The sequence below is a fragment of the Sapajus apella genome, unplaced genomic scaffold, assembly GCF_009761245.1.
Source record: "Sapajus apella isolate SASKATOON/1434 unplaced genomic scaffold, GSC_monkey_1.0 scaffold123, whole genome shotgun sequence".
Taxonomy (NCBI): domain Eukaryota; kingdom Metazoa; phylum Chordata; class Mammalia; order Primates; family Cebidae; genus Sapajus; species Sapajus apella.
Window position 1 is genome coordinate 1,126,712 of NW_022437063.1, and position 15,888 is coordinate 1,142,599.

The 15,888-nt window shown below is 41.3% G+C and overlaps 1 protein-coding gene across 1 annotated transcript in view; it reads right to left on the reverse strand.

Annotated features, from left to right (window-relative positions):
• Positions 1 to 15,888, reverse strand: part of EFCAB6 (EF-hand calcium binding domain 6) — a 274,701-nt gene that overhangs the window by 252,933 nt on the left and 5,880 nt on the right. Inside the window, exon 2 of the mRNA XM_032261403.1 lies at positions 7,665 to 7,771. Coding sequence (XP_032117294.1) covers positions 7,665 to 7,735 — 71 coding nt within the window. The 5' untranslated portion in view covers positions 7,736 to 7,771. The remainder of the gene's footprint in view (positions 1 to 7,664; positions 7,772 to 15,888) is intronic.

Consider the following 15,888-nt stretch of genomic DNA (forward strand, 5'->3'; position numbering starts at 1 on the left):
TAGTGCATAGGAGATGATCTGGCCTCTGGGTTAAAGGAATATCTCTGGCTGCATGTCACGAATAGGCTTACAGGTGCAAGGGAGGAGATGAAGACAAATGAAAATCTACTGCAATAATCCATGGAAGAGAAGACAGTGGCTCAGACCAGGTGGTTTCTGTAAAAGTACTGAGAAGTGATCAGATTCCAGCCATATTCTGATGGAGGAGTCCATCATGCTCTCTGATAGATTTGATTCAGCATACAAAAGAATGGTTGGATGGAATGGCCACTACTTGATATGGGAAAGACTGCAGGTCGAACAGGTTTACAGAAGATCCAGGCTTCCATGTTGGACATTCAAGTTTAAGACGCCTGTTGGGTATCCAAGTAGAGATATTGAATAGGTCACTGAACACATGAGTTTGAGCTCAGGGGAGAGACTGGGGCTGAAGATAAAAGTTTGGGAATTGCTGGCCAGCTGTGGTGGTTCATGCCTGCAATCCCAGCACTTTGGGAGGCCGAGGTGGGCAGATTGTCTGAGCTCAGGAGTTCGAGACAGCCTGAGCAACATGGCAAAATCCTGTCACTACAAAAATACAAGAATGAGCCATGTGTGGTTGTAAACACCTATAATCTCAGCTAGGTGGGAGGCTGAGGTAAAAGGATCACTTAAAACCAGGAGGTGGAGGTTGCAATGAGCCGAGATCACACCACTGCACCTCAGCCTGGGTGACAGAAGTGAGACTTTGTCTCAAAAAAAAAAAAAAAGTTTCAGACTTGCCAAAATATCATGGATATAAAGGCATAATATGAGATAATCCCATCAAGAAAGTAGGCATAAAAAAAGAAAAAGTCAAAGGGCCGAGCCTTGGGGCCCTCCAACATTCACCATTGAGGGGGATGAAGAAGAACCAGGAAAGGAGACTGAGAAAGACCAGAGGCCACAGTCCTAAAAACCCTGAGAAGAGTAAGTTCTAAGGAGGAGGGGTGATGGTGTGTGTCAAATACTAGTCCCCTATAGGCACCACCAAGGACCCCAATAGTAACAGTGTTGGGGTAACAGTGTTGGAGGAATGGTGGGGGAAAGCCTGTCTAAGTGAGTTCCTGAACACTTCAGAGAATGCATAACAATAAACAGAGACAGCAGCTTCAGAGAACTCTGCTGTAACAGAGAAACAGTAGAGCCGAGAAACAGTATGATGACTGGTCTCGGGAGACATTTCTTCAGGATGGGAGAATCAGCAGCATGTTTGGACACTCGTGACGGAACCTAGTGGCAGGACAAAGGGTAATGCAGCAGGAGATAAAGAAGAGCTTCGCTGGTTCCCATGGTTGGCCAGTAGAGATGGGATCCCACGGACAAATAGCAGGATGAGGCTTCATGGTGACAAAAGAGAAGCTGGGGAATGTGGACCCAGGTGTTGTGATGGGAGCTTGTGGCAGCTACCTTCTGATTCTGTTTTCTCCTTGAACTAGGAAGTGAGGTCATCGGCAGCGAACAAGGCTGGGAAATATCTCAGGGTTGAGATGACAGGACATGGAATGAAACACTGTCCAGAAGAGAAGGCAAGTTGGGGGAGAGGGAGAAGTGAAGGGACAGCCAGGAAACCATAAGAGCCATCCGAGTTTCACGGACATGAACCTGTGGTTGTGTGTTTTTCTCCAGTCATGCTCAGCAGCACGGGTGCATTGGGTTTCATTTGGGTCAGGGTCTTGACAGGCAAGTGTGATACCACAAGTTAAGGGTGTGTGCAAGGGAAGTGGAGGTGTGCACCTCTTGCCCAGGAAGGAGCGCCAAGAGTGATGGGAATTATCTGTGGAACTGAAATAACAAAACAAGATTGAAGACATTAACAGACAAGAAACTCAACCTGATGAGGAATTTCAAGAAGGAAAATACATTATCTAATTCAATTATTTACCGGGGACTCACAGAGCCGAGAAATGTGCTTAATAATTATGAAACTTATCTTTTAACCCTTCCCAAGCCCAGGTATTGTTCTTCCCATTTCACAGGTGAGAAAAGTGATGTTCAGATCAATTCCTGGGCTACATGACTGCGGAGCCCCAAGGCTGGAGACTAAGCCTCTCTCTTCTGGAACCAGGAGAATTGCCCTTCCCAGATATCAAGTTCACATGGTTGCCAATGACCAAAGCTTTCTTGTCTCTTTTTACAAAATTAGTAACACCTACCTTGAGAGCAGCCAAAAGTCACTGGCTGCCCAGGGCTGTGTGATGGGGACACTCAGTCTCGCGAATTACCTGGCTCTCCAAACACATGGAGAATATCCACGGTTACTGCATTCCTTGTTGCAGTGGTTGCTGATGCAGAGAACTGTTCTCTTTATTCTACCCATAAATCCACTTCCTAATAACAATAAGGCATGCCAGGGCTTTGGCCTCCTGCCTTATTACACCACCTGAGGAGTAAGATAATCACCCAGAAATGCACTGCCTGTTGTGCATTTTATTACTTGAATACAAAGTGATTCAATTCAAGAAACACTTAGTTGAAGACAGCATGGAAAAAAAATAATAATCATATGAAAAGTAATTCCTCCTAATGGCACAGAGTACACTGCAGGGAATAATCCTCTTCCAGCGGGAGAATGGTCTGGATGACCTGTTAGGTCTCCACTAGTTCTAATTTCTACCAATTGCAGGATCATAGAAGCGAGTAAGACTTCAATTACAATATGAATATTCCAAAAAGCCAAATCTGGATAGTTCTGAAAATGGAGCCTATTGGGTGTTCTAACTAAACATTCTTGGAATAAGCATTTTCTAAGCAACCGTTCTCTCAACCAGGCATTCTTCAGCAAACACGATAGGCCACACATTGGCTAGGGTCTAGGAAGAGAAAGAGAAATATAACCAACGCTGGCCCTCCAGTCACTCACCGTTTAACTCAGAATGTTAAAGAAAATGGCAACGTGCTGTGAAAAGAAAGAGCAAGGCATCGCCAGAGCATCTCCACAGCCTGGAGAAGTTCGGCATTGCTCTGTGGGATACCTGTCTGGCCAGAGTGGATAAAAGTGTGAACTCGATCACTCTATCTGCAGGGTCAGATTAAAGACTTTTCCCAACAGACACCATCCATCCATCGGTTCATCTGGAGGGGAGAAAGAGCTCTTCCATTTGTAGATGCTTCAAGCAGAAATAACATGATATTTTATTGTTATTAATGCCATTATTTGTAAATGCATTTCTTTTTCATTTTTAAAGGGCCATAAAAGCAAGCATGTGGCTTTAAAACAGTGGTTCTCAAAGTGTGGTGCCTGAACCAGCACTTTGAGATCTTTTTTAAGAAATGTACATTCTCAGGCTCTACCCAGACACACTGACTCTCTGGGGGTGGGTCCCAGACATCTGTATTTTAATAAGTTTGAGACCAGTGCTTTAGAAGAATCTGAAGTTGATTGACAAGGATGAGTGTATAGTTTTTGCCTTTAAAGAGGTTCATGTGTAAAGTTTCCTACTTTATATCAAAATGAAATTAAAAGCCAGCAGCAAACATTACATTTAGGTGCTTCAACTAGCAATAAACGAGCATCTATTTTGCTGGGCACTGGGTGGTATCTCATTTAATCATCAACCTTGTGAGAACCTTGTAAGTTAGACATTATTACCCATGTTTTTAGAGGTGGAAAAATTAAATGCCAGAGAGAAAAGGCCAAATTTACTCAGTAACAGTGAAGCTAAGACCCAAACTCCGCTGAATTTAATCCTTGGCACAATTTTGTCCACTTGTGCCAGCGTGTGTGTGTGCATGTGTGTGTGTGTGTGTGTGTGTGTGTGTGTGTGTGTGTGTGTGTACACATTTGCCTATATGCATGTGAGGGATTGGTGTGTATTCTTATGTAAACAGATAAGAAAAATGAAGTTTGCATACATTTGATATGACCATAAGAGAATCTGTTTATCAGTCCACAAGAATGGATACCTGGAGTTTGCAAAGTGGTTTAACAATTCTGCAGTCTACTCAAGAGAACATATAGAAAATTAAAAGCATGTCATCTACACACACTTCTAATCAAATATGAGGATTCCAAGGTTCGTGCCGCCAACATTTGAAGACCAGTTGTGCCTCCCCCACGCCAGTCTCATACTGCCTTAATATCTCAGGCAGACTCTACTGAGATAGTCAGTAGAGTCTACTGTTCTCCTAGTCTACTGTTCTACATATAGGAATTATAAGAACGCAAGTTGATTTACAAATATATTCTAAATGATAGGGTATTGCAAAAAAAAAAAAAATTTAGCCGGTCATCTGAATTCAATTTAGCAGAAAAATCTGAGCTTAGAAACTGACCTGCCTCCACAGCCGGGCAACACCATAGCCACGCATTTGGGACGCAGCCTCGCTCCACCAGGGGGCTCCCCAGGCCTTGCACAGCCCCTCGACCCGCCCAAACCTCGGGGTTGCAGACACCTTCTCTCACAGCATGTTAGGTCTACCCCCACACACTGTAAGACCCACCCCATAAACCTAGAAATCAAATGAAAAATATGACAAACCTTGCAAAGTTGATATATTTTAATGGAGTAGGATACCACTGCTGTAACTGCTAACTAGAAAATACGTAGAAACATCAAAACACATTTAGGACAATGTCAAGAAAAAAAGTACAGTGGGGCATACACAACAAATACAACAGTGTAAAAATGTGCTGTCGCAAATAGACAGGGACTAGAAGACGTGACAAAAATAGGTACCTGGGGATGATGGAGACGTTGATCCTTTGATGTTAAATGTTCTTTAATAAGCGTGCCATGGCATGTTCTAGACATCATGCCTGCCAGTGCCCATGAGGCAGGATGAGAGCTGGTTCCTGCCCACATCTCCCCTCTCATGGCCCCGTGGGTCCCTCAGCCCTGCTCCGCCCTGGCCGACTCCTCTGCCTTGAGACCTCCTGGAACGTCACCTCTGAAGGCCTCTCTGACCACCCTGCATCCTCCCTGCAGACTCTCTCACACAGCCTGCACTTCCCCTGCACTGCATATGCCCCAGCTTGGCATTACACTTGTAGTTGGGAAATTATGAACTCCATTATAAGCTCCATGAAATAAAAGGGTGTTTTTACACCAGTCTACGCCGAGCCCTAGAGTACCCAGCACATAATTGCAGCTCCAGAGTACTGACAAATAAATGGTTTCCATAGCCCTGCCATTCACACAGCAGTCCTCCCAACACACACACACTACACATTCACCACACATACACCACAAACACATACACACATCACACCTTCATCACACACATACCAAACACAACTCACCCCCACAGAAACACACACCTTACCAAACACACACACACCACAAACACACACCCACTACACACTCACCACACTCTCACCATACATACCACACACACTACACACTCACCACACATACACCACACACACACAAACACCTTCATCACACACGTACCAAACACAACTCACCCCGCTCAGAAATAAACACACCACATACGAGCCACCCCCAGAGAAAGACACACACCATACACACCAAATGCACACACACCACAGATGACTTATCCCCCACAGACACACACATAGAACAGCACACATGCACACCACATGTCCTTCTACTCTTGTATTTGAGACCCTCTCTTTTTTCCACCATTCAAGGTAGAAGTTTCCATACCATCCACGATTACTCACTCATACCCCTACTGAGAACTGGTGGCCAGTGTCAGCCAGGTTTCCTTAATGAACACCCTCCACCCCATGACGGTTCAATGTCTGTCTTCCCTGTCAGACTGTTCATGCCGTGGGAGCCAGGGTAGGGTCTCATCATGTGCCCAGCACGTCATCCTCCAAAATATGATGAATGTTAAGTTGAACCAAATTAAATAATTGTGTTTTGGATTAGTTTACACTAGCATGAATGTCTTGTTGCCCCACAGAACAGATCCTAAAGAAAAAAGCTTACATTGTTTTATTTGTAATACTCTGTATTGTGGGCATAAAAAACTAATTTCAGGAGCTGTCTCGGAAATTCACTATTACCTCATGAATATTGTCAGGCCCACCACACCTGACGCGATGACAGACACAGATATGGCAACCGAGAAAACACCAGTTGTGTCAGAAAAACTGACCACAAGCGTGCTGTCAAACAGTTGTTCCCATCTCAAAACGGTTTCACTCAAAGTCATTTAAAATGTAAGCGCTAACAACAACTATGCTGTCTGCCAGCTCCTATAAGCAGAAGAGGAGTGAGGACATCCTATTTGGAGTCAAGCCAAGTCCAAGCATGTCCTCAGATCCTGCAGGGTTGCAATGGTTTCCTAGCTTCAGGGTTCAGGAACTAAAAGTCTTGCTGCTGCTGCCACCTATTGCAGGAAATGTGAATCTAGGTTCAAGGAAAGCTGGATTGTTGAGTGGGCCCTGCTGTCCCAGTGACGTGGTGGAATGGTTCTCTGAACTCACTGCAGTTGTCTAGTATTTCCATTCATGCTGAGTACCAAATTAAGGTCATCCACTGCTAAAACCTATAAGCCAAGGCTTCCTGAGGTGATATATGTGAGAATTCCTGGCCGGGTGCAGTGGCCAGTAACCCGAGCACTTTGGGAGGCCAATGCGGGTGGATCACTGGAGGTCAGGAGTTTGAGACCAGCTTGGCCAACATGGTGAAACCCTGTCTCTACCAAAAATACAAAAGTTAGCCGGGTGTGGTAGAGGGTGCTTGTAATTCCAGCTACTCAGGAGGCTGAGGCCACTTGAACACCAGAGGTGGAGGTTGCCGTGAGCTGAGATCGCGCCACTGCACTCCAGCCTGGGAGACAAGAGCAAAACTGTCTCAAAAAAAAAAATAAAAGAGAGAGAATTCCTACAAAATGTTGGCACAGGAGTCAGCACTCAGTAAATGTTTGTTGCCTGAAGGACGGACAGAAACTAGATAGAGGCGGTAATGGTAACATGATCAACTTTTTTTTTTTTGAGACAGAGTCTCGCTCTGTCACCCAGGCTGGAGTGCAGTGGAATAATCTCAGCTCACTGCAACCACTACCTCCTGAGTTCAAGTGATTCTCCTGCCTCAGCCTCCTGAGTAGCTGGGACTACAGGCATGTGCCAACATGCCCAGCTAATTTTTTGTATTTTTAATAGAGATGGGGTTTCATCGTGTTAGCCAGGATGGTCTCAATCTCCTGACCTTGTGATCTGCCTGCCCCTGCCTCCCAAAGTGCTGGGATTGCAGGTGTGAGCCACCACAACCGTCCACATGATCAACTTTTTTTTTTTTTTTTTTTTTTTTTTTTTTGGAGTCTTGCTTTGTTGCTTGGCTAGAGTGCAGTGGCATGATCTCGGCTCACTGCAACCCCCGCACTTTGGGAGGCAGGGGCAGGCAGTAGTCCCAGCTCTCAGCCTCCTGAGCAGCTGGGACTACGGGCGCGCACCACCACACCTGACTAATTTTATTTTATTTATTTTTTTTGTATTTTAGTAGAGACGGGGTTTCACCATGACCAAGATGATCTCGATCTCCTGACCTCGTGATTCACCTGTCTCGGCCTCTCAAAGTGCTGGGATTACAGGCATGAGCCACTGCACCCAGCCCATGATCAACTTTTAAAGCACCTTTCTCTTGAGACCTGAAGCCCCGCACAGTGACCTGGCTGCATACTGTTCAAAAGCTACATTAGCGAGCATAGACATGCAGTGAAGAGGAGCATCTCACCTGGCTTTGGTACTGCCCGAAAGGGTGCCCTTGCCTTTGAAAGCATTTGTTTTGGTGCTATTTTGTTTCATTCCCTTCAAGACAAAGTATTTCTGACTTTGGGAATTCTGAAAAATAAGAGAGCAATGGGGTTAGCACAGATTGGCAGACAGATTTTCTTATTCAGCCTATGCAAGCTACAAGAATGGAGACTGGGTTTGTCAAACAATCCAACAATTTGCAAGCTGCTGGAGAACTTAGGCAAATCATGTAAATTTCACACTAAATTGTAGGATTCCCAGGTGGAGGGATGTCGTGTGACCACTGTATGACAACCACTTCTCTTTCCATGTCTCAATGCAATACACACACATGCACATACACAACACACACATACATCCCCAGTGTGGTCCCTTCTGTCTTCCTCACAACAACCAGCGGTAAAGAAGGGGAGGTGGGACTACCATCTCCAGCTCTTGAAAGTCTGCTCTGTAACTCAACAAAAGGAGACACCAAATCAGAGTGGCTTTTCAGCAGTCACACGTTGTAGGGGGTTTGTCCTACCGGTCCCCTGAACACAAACCCTAGCCAGCCTTCCCAGACTGCTGGGACATCCCTTTTGGGACCTCCCCTATATAGGAAGGGCAGCATTCCAAGCAGTTACCAGATACAAGGTGAATCTGAGCTCAAAGTACCAACAGCTACAGCAGAAAAGGAGGCAGCACCTAGCAGTAAAGAAACTCTTAATATATCCAATAAAAACAAAACAAAAAATTCAGAGAACACTACACTGGATAACTAAACCTTCTATGCAAAAACATAGATGTACATCCAAAAAAGAAGCAGCAAACAGGGAATCATGATTTTCCCAAGCAAACAAAACAAAGAACCAGTAACTGATCCTAATGAAACAGTGATGTTTGAGCTGTCTGTCCAAGAATTCAAAATAGCAATTTTAAGAAGACTCTGTGATTTCCAAGATAACACAGAAAATCAATTCAGAACTTTACCAGAGAAATTTAGCAGAGACTGAAATAATTTTTTAACAATCAAGTGGAAATCTTGGAACTGAGAAATACATTTGCTGAACTGAAAAATTCCTAAAGGCTACCAACAGCAGAGTGGATCAAGAAGAGAAAATAGTCAGTTAGCTTAACAACAGGCTATTTGAAAATACAGTTGGAGGGGGAAAATGAAAAAAGAACAAAAAGCAATGAAGATCACCTATAAGATATACAAAATTTCCTCAAAGGATGAAATTTTTAAAAAATTATTGGTATTCAAGGGAATTGATAAAGAGCAAGGGGTACAAAGCTTATTCAAAGAAATAATAATGGAAAACTTTGCAAAACTTGAGAAAGATATAAATATCCAGGTACAGGAAGGTCAGAGAACAATAAACAGATTTGACCTAAATAAGACTATTCCAAGGCATATAATAAACTCTCAAAAGTCAAGAACAAGAGAGAATCCTAAAAACAGCAAGAGGAAAAAAACCAAATAACATATAAAGGAGCTCTCATTTATCTGGTAACAGATTTCTTAACAGAAATCATATAGCCAGGAGAGACAGGAACAAATTTTCAAAGTTCTAAAAGAAAAGAAAAACTGCCATCTAAGAATATTGTATCCAGCAAAGTTATCGTCCAAATACGAAGGAGAGATAAAGTCTTTCCCAGACAAATAAAAGTTGAGAGAATTCACCACCACCAGACTTGTCTTACAAGAAATGCCAAAGGAATTCAATGTGAAAGAAAGAAAACAGTAACATTCAGAAAAAACAAAACCAAAGATATAAAACTTGCTGGTAAAATTAAGTAAACAGACAAACTTGGGATACTCTAATACTGGAATTGTGGTGTGCAAAACTCTAGAATGAAGTCTAAAAGATAAATCTCTTAAAAACAATAATAGCTACTGCAACCTATTAAAATAGGTAATATAAAACTACATAAATTGAGGCAACTAAAAGTCAAAATGTGGGGCAGATTAGTATAGAGTTTCTTCTTATTTTTTGTTTGTTTATATTCTTTTTTGTGAACTAAGATGAGCTGTCATCTTTTAAAAATAATTTGTATATCTATAAGATGTTCCTGTAAGCTCATGATAACTGTAATACAAAAACCTAAAAAGCAATAAATTAAAACATACTACCAGAGATAATCACTTAACCATAAGGAAAGACAGTAAGAAAGGAAGAGAAGACTTATAAAACAAACAGAAAAAAAGCAACAAAATGGCAACAGTAAGTTCTTACTCATCAATAATAACACTGAATGTTAATTGACTCATTTCTCCAATTAAAAGGCATAGAGTGGCTGAATGGATAAAGAAACCACACCCAACAATATGCTGCCTTCAAGAAACCCGCTTCACCTATAAAGACACACATAGACTGAAAGTGAAGGGATGGAAAAGGATATTCCATGCAAATGAAAACCAAAAATAAGAGCAGGAATAGCTTTACTTATATCAGATAAAATAGACCACAAATCAAAGACTATCAGAGCAGTGTGAAGAAGAGGTGAGATGGCCCCTTAGCCAACAAGAAGCTGTGTGCTACTACATCCTAAACCCGGCACCAACATCCAACTGCCATCACCACCACGCCAAAGAGAAATGCTGAAGGGGACATCAAAGAAGATAAAACCAAGGCGAAGGACAAATCACAGAGATCTGCAAGCTTGTCTGCTAAACCTGCTCCTTCAAAGCCAGAGCCCAAGCCCCAACAGAGCCCATGCCTTAAAAGGGCCCCTACAAAGAAGAGAGAGAAGGTACCCAATGGGAAAAGGGAAAAGCTGACATTGGCAAGAAGGACAATAACCCTGCACAATATGGAGATGCCAAAACAGACCAGGCATAGAAAGCTGAAGGTGTTGGAAGATGCCAAGTGAAGTGTGCGCATTTTTAATAACTGCATACCTCTGATGACTGTACAGTTTGAAATACTATTTTTAATCAAGTTGTATAAAAATGCAGAATTTCATTTTACTTTTTAAGCTATATTGTTAGCACGCAGAATACTTCATTGTTGTTTTTTGGGGAATACATCACCTAATAGAATGTCTTCAAAACTACATTGATGTGGAGAAAACACCTTTCCCTTCTAGTTTTGAGAGGCTTCCTCTTGGTTTCCACAAGGAGGGATTTCCTGGCTTTGACACACATAGTCACTTTGGCATGAAAGCCTTAAGGAGGGAAAAACAAATCATTTTTATGTCCTCTTTTCTCTTTCTACCTTCAGCAAAGACTTGATTCCCTTAAACCGAGATGCCTGTTGGGACCTGACCCCCAATAATTGGTTACTAGTGTGTCAGGTAATCTGGGCTTTCCAGTGATGCCACTGAGATGGGGCCCCCTCAAAAGAGCAGTGGTTCTGTTTCTAGACTGTGGATCTTCAGATAAATTCTCTCATTTTCATTTCACTTCCTAAAAGTCATGGTTGGCTCATGAAAAGTTGTTCAATCCTCACTCTGAACTTTCCCTGTTCAGAGGATCAAATGAAGACGTCATAGGGTTTGATAGTGGCTTTCTGATTTTTAGTAGTCCATTGAAGAAGGGAGTTTGAAAGTTGTTAAACCCTGTTAATGATTGTCTGCCCATGTCCTGCTGAAATACCACGATTGGTTATCGAAAGTATCTTTAATAAAGCTGGATATAGCTTGGCCTGGGAAAAAAAATTAAAACCTATCAAAAAAGAAAAGAAGGTCACTATATAATGATAAAGGGATTAATTCAGCAACAATTATAAATATATATGCACCCATGTCAGAGCTCACAAGTACCTAAAGCTCACTAGATCTAAAAGAGACAGACTGTAATACAATAATACTAGGAGACTTCAAAACACTTCACTCTAAATGATGAATAGATCATCCAGATAGAAAATCAACAAAGAAACACTTCCTTTAAACTACACACTAGACCTAATATTGCTAACTGATATTTACAGAACATTTCACCCACTGCTGCAGAATACACATTTCATTTTCTTTTTCTTTCTTTAGAGATGGTGTCTTGCTGGATTGCCCAGACTGGACTCAAAACTCCTGGGCTCAAGTGATCCTCCTCTCAGCCTCCCAAGTAAGTAGGATTATAGGCATGCACCCTTGTACCCAGCTAGAATACATATTCTTTTCAACAGCACATGAAATATTCTCTAGAATAGACCACATCTTAGGTCACAAAACAAGTCTCAACAAATTTAAAAAGCATAAATCTTATCAAGTATCTTTTCTGATCACAATGGAATAAAACTATAAATCAGTAACAAAAGGAAGCTCAGAAACTCACAAACACACAGAAATTAAACAACATACTCCTGAATGACCAATGAATCAATGAAGAAATTAAGAAGGAAATTTTAAAATTTCTTGAAACAAGAAATGGAAACCCAACACACCAAAGTCTATGGGTTAAAGCAAAAGCAGTACTAAGACAGAAGTTTACAATCAAGAACACCTATGTCAAAAAAAAGAGTAAAAAGACTTCAAAGAAACAACCTAATAAGGCACTTCAAGGAACTTAAAAAGCAAGAACAAACCAAACCCAAAAGTAGAAGGAAAGATATAATAAAGATCAGAGGCTGGACATGGTGGCTCACACCTATAATCCCAGTACTTTAGTAGGCTGCGGTGGAGGATTGCTTGAGGCCAGGAGTTCAAGTCCAGCCCTGGCAATATAGTAAGACCCCATATCTACAAAAACTTTTTATAAAAAAATTAGCTGGAAGGTCAGGAGTTTGAGACAAGCCTGGTCAACATGGTGAAACACCATCTCTACTAAAACTACAAAAATTAGCTGGGCGTGGTGGCAGGTGCCTGTAACCCCAGCTACCCAGGAGGCTGAGGAAGCAGAATTACTGGAACCCAGGAGGCAGAAAGCTGCAGTGAGCTGAGATCAGACCACTGTACTCCAGCCTGGGCAACAGAGCAAGACTCCATCTCAAAAAAAAAAAAAAAAAAAAAAAAGCTGGGAATGGTGGTAGCATGCACCTGTAGTCCTAGCTACTTAGGAAGCTGAAGCTGAAGCAGGATTGCTTGAGCCCAGGAGTTTGAGGCTGCAGTGAGTTATGATCCAGCTACTGTACTTCAGCCTGGGCAACAGAGCCCTGTCTCAAAAATAAATAAATAAATAAATAAATAAATAATCAGAGGATTAAAAAAACAAAACTGAGACAAGAAAAAATTCAAAAAAATCAATGAAACATGAGTTTGTTCTTTGAAAAGATAAAGTCAACAAACCTTTGGCTAGACTAAGAAAAAAAGAGAGAAGACACAAGTTGGAAAGGAAAAAGTCAAATTAGCCTTGTTCACAGATGACATGATGTTATATTTAGGAAAAAAAAACTAACACTCCACCAAAAACCTGTTAGAAATGATAAGTTCAGTAAAGTTGCAGGATGCAAAATCAACATACAAAAATTGGTGGTATTTATACATATCAACAGTGAACAAACTAAAAAAAGAAAGCAAGGAAGCAATTCCATTTACAATAGCTACAAAGAATATAAAATATGAAGAAGTCAACTGAATCAAAGAAGTGAAAGATTGATACAAGAAAAACTATAAAACACTGATGAAAGAAATTGAAGAGGACACCAAAAAACGGAAAGGTATTTTATGTTCATGAATTGAAAAAATTAGTACTGTTGAAATGGCAATACTACCCACAGCAATTTACACGTTCAATGCAATCCCTACCAAAATACCATGACATTCTTCATAGAAATAGGAAAAAAAGTCCTAAAATTTACATGGAACCACAAAAGATCCCTAGTAGCCATAGCAATCCTGAGCAAAGAGAACAAAGTGGCAGGCATCATACTACATGACTTCAAAATTTACTACAAAGCTATCGCTATCATATCAGCATGGCACTGGCAGAAAAACAGACACATAGAACAATGGGAACAGAATAGAAAACCCAGATATAAATCCACACATTTACAGCCAACTCATCTTTGACAAAGATGTCAAGAACATACAATGGGTAAAGACAGTCTCTTCAATGAATAGTGCTGGGAAAACTAAATAATTATATGTAGAAAAATGACACTAGAGCCCTGTCTCTCACCATACATAAAAATAAAATCAAATGGATGAAAGACTTAAATCTAAGACCCGAAACTATGAAACTACTAGAAGAAAACATTTGGGAAATGCCTCAGGACATTGGTGTAAGCAAAGATATTTTGTGTAAGACTTCAAAAGCACAGGCAACCAAAGCAAACGTAGACAAATTAGAGTACATCAAGCTAAAAGCTTCTGCAAAGGAAACAACCAGTAAAGTGAAAAGACAACTCACAGAATAGAAGAAAATATTTGCAAACTACAAGGGATTAATAACTAGAATACATATATAAGGAGTTCAAACACTCAACAGCAAGTAATCTGATTTATAAATGGGCAAAATAACTGAATGGGCATTTCTCAAAAGTAGACATCCAAACACCCAACAGGTATATGAAAAAATGCTCAACATCACTAATCATCAGAGAAATGCAAATCAAAAGCACAATGAGATATCATCTCATCCCAGTTGAAATGGATTTATCCAAAAGGCAGGCAGTAACAGATGCTGGCAAGGATGCAGAGAAAGGGGAACCCTTGTACACTGCTAATGGGAATGTAAATGAGCACAGCCACTATGGAGAATAGTGTGGACTTACCTAAAAAAAAAAAACAAAAAAACTGAAAATAGAACTACCAAATGATCCAGCAATTCCACTAATGGGTATATATCCCCAAAACAGGAAATCAATATATCAAAAAGACATCTGTCTATGTTCATTGCAGCACAATTCACAGTAGCCAAAATAGAATCAACCTAAGTGACCATCAATAAATGAATGGATGAAGAAAATGTGGTACATATACACAATGGAATAGTATCCAGCCATTAAAACAATAATAAAATTCTGTCATTTGTAGCAACATGGATGGAACTGGAGGTCACTCTGTGACATTCTGATTAAAAAGTGAGATAAGCCAAGTACAGAAAAGAAGAATGTTGCATGTTCTCACTCATATGGAGGAGCTCAAAAAGTGGATCTCACAAACATAGAGTAGATTAGTGGTTAGCACAGGCCAGGAAAGGTAGAGGGGAGGAGAGGATGAAGAGAAGTTCATTAATGGGTACAAATACATAGTCTGATAGAAGAAATAACACCTAGTGCTAGATCAGTAAGATGACTATAGTTTATAATAACCTACTGTACATTTCAAAATAGCTAGAAGAGAAGAATTTGAATGGTTCTAATATAAAGAAAAGACAAATATTTAAGGTGATGGATATCCCAAGTATACGGATTTGATCTTTACAAATCACATGAATGTGTAAAATCCCATGTACCCTGAAATAGGTACATGGATTACAGATCAATAAAAATAAATTAAAATTTTTAAAATAAAGAAAAAATAGGGCCAGGTGCAGTGGCTCAATGCCTATAATCCCAACACTTTGGGAGGCCGAGGTAGGCAGATCACCTGAGGCCAGGAGTTTGAGACTAGCCTGGCCAACATGGCAAAATCCTGACTTTACTAAAAATACAAAAATAATTAGCTGGGTGTGGTGGTGGGTGCCTGTAATCCCAGCTACTCGGGAGGCTGAGGTACAAGAATCACTTGAACCCAGGAGGCAAAGGTTGCAGTTAGCTGAGATCGCACGGCTGCACTGTAGCCTGGGTGACAGAGTCAGACTCTGTCTCAAAAAAGAAAAAAAAAGAAAAAAAGAAAAGAGAAAGCATGCAATACTTCTCCCGGGCATAGAGATTGAAATTCAATTTTTTGAGAGGAGGTCTCAGACTAGAATGCAGTGGTGCAGTCTCAGCTCATCACAACCTTGCCTTCAGGGCTCAAGTGATCCTTGCACCTTAGCCTCAGCCTCCTGAATAACCGGGACTACAGGTGTGTGTCACCACACCTGGCTAATTTTTGTAGAGACAGGGTTTCGCCATGTTATTCAGGCTGGTCTCGAACTTCTGGGCTCAAGGGATCCTCCCACTTCAGCCTCCCGAAGTGCTGGGATTACAGGTATGAGCCACCGCACCAGGCCTGAAATTCAAACTCTTAATTGTGGGGTAGAAGGTCATTTACATCATTAACCACCTGGCTTCAGGTGACCCTTCCAGGTGCCATTACCTCCAGGCATGCTACATGCTTACCCAGTGCTCCCAATACACCACGTAGCTCCTCACTTCTGAGTTCTGGTTCATGCCTGTGCTAGAATTGCCTTCATTCTTTTG